Below are 5,639 nucleotides of genomic sequence, written 5' to 3' on the forward strand. Positions count from 1 at the left end.
ACGTGCACATAGCCTGGCACAAGCGTCGTGGTGACGTCACCGCCACTTAGTGGCGAATGGCGGTTGTTTTTGTTGTTGCGTGTGATTGTGTGACTGTGTGATTGTGAATGTATGTGACTGTGTATGTGTGTGTGTGATTGTGTGACTGTGTGATTGTGAATGTGTGTGACTGTGTGTGTGAGATTGTGTGTGATTGTGAATGTGTGATTGTGTGACTGTGTGATTGTGAATGTGTGTGATTGTGAATGTGTGTGACTGTGTGTGTGAGATTGTGTGTGATTGTGTGTGTGTGTGGTTGTGTGTGTGTGTGACTGTGTGTGACTGTGTGTGTGTGTGACTGTGTGTGTGTGACTCTGTGTGTGTGTGGTTGTGTGTGTGTGACTGTGTGTGTGTGGTTGTGTGTGTGTGTGTGTGACTGTGTGTGTGTGACTGTGTGTGTGTGACTGTGTGTGTGACTGTGTGTGTGGTTGTGTGTGTGTGTGACTGTGTGTGTGTGACTGTGTGTGTGTGACTGTGTGTGTGGTTGTGTGTGTGTGTGTGACTGTGTGTGTGTGACTGTGTGTGTGTGGTTGTGTGTGTGTGTGAGTGTGTGTGTGACTGTGTGTGTGTGTGGTTGTGTGTGTGTGACTGTGTGTGTGTGTGACTGTGTGTGTGTGACTGTGTGTGTGTGACTGTGTATGTGGTTTTGTGTGTGTGTGTGACCGTGTGTGTGTGCCTGTGTGTGTGTGCCTGTGTGTGTGTGACTGTGTGTGTGGTTGTGTGTGTGTGTGACTGTGTGTGTGTGTGACTGTGTGTGTGGTTGTGTGTGTGTGTGAGATGAAGGCTGAATACAGTCAATCCATCAGCTGTTTATATAAAAAAAGAACTCCAAACAGCATCAACAACAGGCAGAGTGACAAAACGACAGTCGGCCGCGTGTGTCAGTCAACAACAACACCCCCCCCTCCCCCAGCGTGCGCACGTTTCTGTGTGACACAGTCCGGGTGACACAGTGTGGGTGACAGTGTGTCACAGTCAGGGTGACACAGTCAGGGTGACACAGTGTGGGTGACAGTGTGGGTGACAGTGTGTCACAGTCAGGGTGACACAGTGTAACAGTGTGTCACAGTCAGGGTGACACAGTGTAACAGTGTGTCACAGTGTGGGTGACAGTGTGGGTGACACAGTGTGGGTGACACAGTGTAACAGTGTGTCACAGTGTGGGTGACACAGTGTGGGTGACACAGTGTAACAGTGTGTCACAGTGTGGGTGACACAGTGTAACAGTGTGTCACAGTCAGGGTGACACAGTGTGGGTGACACAGTGTAACAGTGTGTCACAGTGTGGGTGACACAGTGTAACAGTGTGTCACAGTCAGGGTGACACAGTGTGGGTGACACAGTGTAACAGTGTGTCACAGTCAGGGTGACACAGTGTAACAGTGTGTCACAGTCAGGGTGACACAGTCAGGGTGACACAGTGTGGGTGACACAGTGTAACAGTGTGTCACAGTCAGGGTGACACAGTGTAACAGTGTCACAGTGTGGGTGACACAGTCAGGGTGACACAGTGTAACAGTGTGTCACAGTCAGGGTGTCACAGTGTGGGTGACACAGTGTAACAGTGTGTCACAGTGTGGGTGACACAGTGTGGGTGACACAGTTTGGGTGACACAGTGTAACAGTGTGTCACAGTCAGGGTGACACAGTGTAACAGTGTCACAGTGTGGGTGACACAGTCAGGGTGACACAGTGTAACAGTGTGTCACAGTCAGGGTGTCACAGTGTGGGTGACACAGTGTAACAGTGTGTCACAGTGTGGGTGACACAGTGTGGGTGACACAGTGTGGGTGACACAGTGTAACAGTGTGTCACAGTGTGGGTGACACAGTGTGGGTGACACAGTGTGGGTGACACAGTGTGGGTGAGACAGTGTGGGTGACAGTGTGTCACAGTGTGGGTGACACAGTGTGGGTGACAGTGTGGGTGACACAGTGTGGGTGACACAGTGTGGGTGACACAGTGTAACAGTGTGACACAGTCAGGGTGACACAGTGTAACAGTGTGTCACAGTCAGGGTGACACAGTGTGGGTGACACAGTGTGGGTGACACAGTGTAACAGGGTGACACAGTGTGGGTGACACAGTGTAACAGTGTGACACAGTGTGGGTGACACAGTGTAACAGGGTGACACAGTGTGTCACAGTCAGGGTGACACAGTGTGGGTGATGGTGTGGGTGACAGTATGGGTGACACAGTGTAACAGTGTCACAGTGTAACACAGTGTAACAGTGTGACACAGTGTAACAGTGTCACAGTGTAACAGTGTCACAGTGTAAAAGTGTAACAGGGTGTAACAGTGTAACAGTGTCACAGGGTGTAACAGTGTAACAGTGTAGCAGTGTCACAGTGTAACAGTGTAACAGGGTGTAACAGTGTAACACAGTGTAACAGTGTAACAGGGTGTAACAGTGTAACAGGGTGTAACAGGGTGTAACAGTGTAACAGTGTCACAGTGTAACAGTGTAACAGGGTGTAACAGTGTAACAGGGTGTAACAGTGTCACAGTGTAACAGTGTAACAGGGTGTAACAGTGTAACAATGTAACACAATGTAACAGTGACACAGGGTAACAGGGTGTAACAGTGTAACAATGTAACACAATGTAACAGTGTCACAGTGTAACAGTGTAACACAATGTAACAGTGTAACAGTGTAACAGGGTGTAACAGTGTAACAATGTAACACAATGTAACAGTGTAACAGTGTAACAGGGTGTAACAGTGTAACAATGTAACACAATGTAACAGTGTCACAGTGTAACAGTGTAACACAGTGTAACAGTGTAACAGGGTGTAACAGTGTAACAATGTAACACAATGTAACACAGTGTAACAATGTAACACAATGTAACAGGGTGTACAGTGTAACAATGTAACACAATGTAACAGTGTCACAGTGTAACAGGGTATAACAGTGTAACAATGTAACACAATCTAACAGTGTCACAGTGTAACAGGGTGTAACAGTGTAACAATGTAACACAATGTAACAGTGTCACAGTGTAACAGGGTGTAACAGTGTAACAGAGTAACACAGTGTCACAGTGTAACAGTGTAACAATGTAACACAGTGTAACAGGGTGTAACAGTGTAACAGGATGTAACAGTGTAACAGTGTAACAGGGTGTAACAGTGTAACAGGGTGTAACAGTGTAACAATGTAACACAGTGTAACAGGGTGTAACAGTGTAACAGGATGTCACAGTGTAACAGTGTAACAGGGTGTAACAGTGTAACAGGGTGTAACAGGGTGTAACAGTGTAACAGGATGTAACAGTGTCACAGTGTCACAGTGTAACACAGTGTAACAGTGTAACACAGTGTCACAGTGTAACAGTGTAACAGGGTGTAACAGGGTAACAATGTAACACAATGTAACAGTGTAACAGTCTAACAGGGTGTAACAGTGTAACACAATGTAACAGTGTAACAGGGTGTAACAGTGTAACAGGGTGTAACAGTGTAACAGGGTGTAACAGTGTAACAGGGTGTAACAGGGTGTAACAGTGTAACAGGATGTAACAGTGTAACAGTGTAGCAGTGTCACAGTGTAGCAGTGTAACAGTGTAGCAGTGTCACAGTGTAGCAGTGTAACAGTGTAACACAGTGTAACAGGGTGTAACAGTGTCACAATGTAACACAATGTAACACAATGTAACACAATGTCACAGTGTAACAATGTAACAGGGTGTAACAGTGTAACAATGTAACACAATGTAACAGTGTAACAGTGTCACAATGTAACACAATGTAACACAGTGTAACAATGTAACACAATGTAACACAATGTCATAGTGTAACAGTGTAACAGGGTGTAACAGTGTAACAATGTAACACAGTGTAACAGGGTGTAACAGGATGTAACAGTGTAACACAGTGTAACAGGGTGTAACAGGATGTAACAATGTAACACAGTGTAACAGGGTGTAACAGGATGTAACAGTGTAACACAGTGTAACAGTGTAACAATGTAACACAATGTAACAGTGTAACAGTGTAACAGGGTGTAACAATGTAACACAGTGTGACAGGGTGTAACAGTGTAACAATGTAACAATGTAAAAGTGTAACACAATGTAACAGGGTGTAACAGTGTAACAATGTAACACAATGTAACAGTGTAACAGTGTAACAGGGTGTAACAATGTAACACAGTGTGACAGGGTGTAACAGTGTAACAATGTAACAATGTAACAGTGTAACACAATGTAACACAATGTAACAGGGTGTAACAGTGTAACAGTGTAACAATGTAACACAATGTAACAGTGTAGCAGTGTAGCAGTGTAACAGGGTGTAACAGTGTAACACAATGTAACACAATGTAACAGTGTAACAATGTAACACAATGTAACACAGTGTAACAATGTAACAGGGTGTAACAGTGTAACAGTGTAACAATGTAACACAATGTAACAGTGTCACAGTGTAACAGGGTGTAACAGTGTAACAATGTAACACAATGTAACAGTGTAACAGTGTAACAGGGTGTAACAGTGTAACACAATGTAACACAGTGTAACAGGGTGTAACAATGTAACAATGTAACACAATGTAACAATGTAACACAATGTAACACAGTGTAACAGTGTCACAGTGTAACAATGTAACACAATGTAACACAATGTAACAGGGTGTAACACAGTGTAACAGTGTAACAATGTAACAGTGTAACAATGTAACAGGGTGTAACAGTGTAACACAGTGTAACAGTGTAACAATGTAACACAATGTAACACAGTGTAACAGTGTAACACAGTGTAACAAGGTAACACAGTGTAACAGTGTAACAGGGTGTAACAGTGTAACAATGTAACACAGTGTAACAGTGTGACAGTGTAACACAATGTAACGGTGTAACAGTGTAACACAGTGTAACACAGTGTAACAATGTAACACAATGTAACAGTGTAACAATGTAACACAATGTAACAATGTAACACAGTGTAACAGTGTAACAATGTAACACAATGTTACAGGGTGTAACAATGTAACAATGTAACACAATGTAACACAGTGTAACAGTGTAACACAATGTAACAGTGTAACACAATGTAACAGTGTAACAGTGTAACACAGTGTAACACAGTGTAACAATGTAACACAATGTAACAGTGTAACACAATGTAACAGTGTAACAGTGTAACACAGTGTAACAATGTAACAATGTAACACAATGTAACACAGTGTAACACAGTGTAACAATGTAAAACAATGTAACAGTGTAACACAATGTTACAATGTAACACAGTGTAACAGGGTGTAACAATGTAACACAATGTAACAGTGTGACAGTGTAACACAGTGTAACAGTGTGACAATGTAACAGTGTAACACAATGTAACAGTGTAGCAGTGTAGCAATGTAACACAATGTAACAGTGTAACACAATGTAACAGTGTGACAGTGTAACACAGTGTAACAGTGTAACAATGTAACAGTGTAACACAATGTAACACAATGTAACAGTGTTGCAGTGTAACACAGTGTAACAATGTAACAGTGTAACAATGTAACACAATGTAACAGTGTAACAATGTAACACAGTGTAACAGGGTGTAACAATGTAACACAATGTAACAGTGTAGCAGTGTAGC

The 5,639-nt window shown here is 43.3% G+C and overlaps 1 protein-coding gene across 2 annotated transcripts in view; it reads right to left on the reverse strand.

Annotated features, from left to right (window-relative positions):
- Nucleotides 1-836: 836 nt before the first annotated feature.
- LOC142908151 (uncharacterized) overlaps nucleotides 837-5,639 on the reverse strand; it is a 30,207-nt gene continuing 25,404 nt past the window's right edge. For both annotated transcript variants that reach the window (XM_076058431.1, XM_076058432.1), the window contains exon 2: nucleotides 837-5,639. This exon is cut by the window's right edge and continues 446 nt beyond it. In XM_076058431.1, the coding sequence (XP_075914546.1) occupies nucleotides 4,634-5,639 (1,006 nt within the window). In that variant the 3' untranslated portion in view covers nucleotides 837-4,633.

The sequence above is a fragment of the Petromyzon marinus genome (genome assembly GCF_048934315.1).
Source record: "Petromyzon marinus isolate PM22_M1 ecotype Great Lakes invasive population chromosome 73 unlocalized genomic scaffold, UKy_Petmar_22M1.pri1.0 chr73_unloc.5, whole genome shotgun sequence".
Taxonomy (NCBI): domain Eukaryota; kingdom Metazoa; phylum Chordata; class Hyperoartia; order Petromyzontiformes; family Petromyzontidae; genus Petromyzon; species Petromyzon marinus.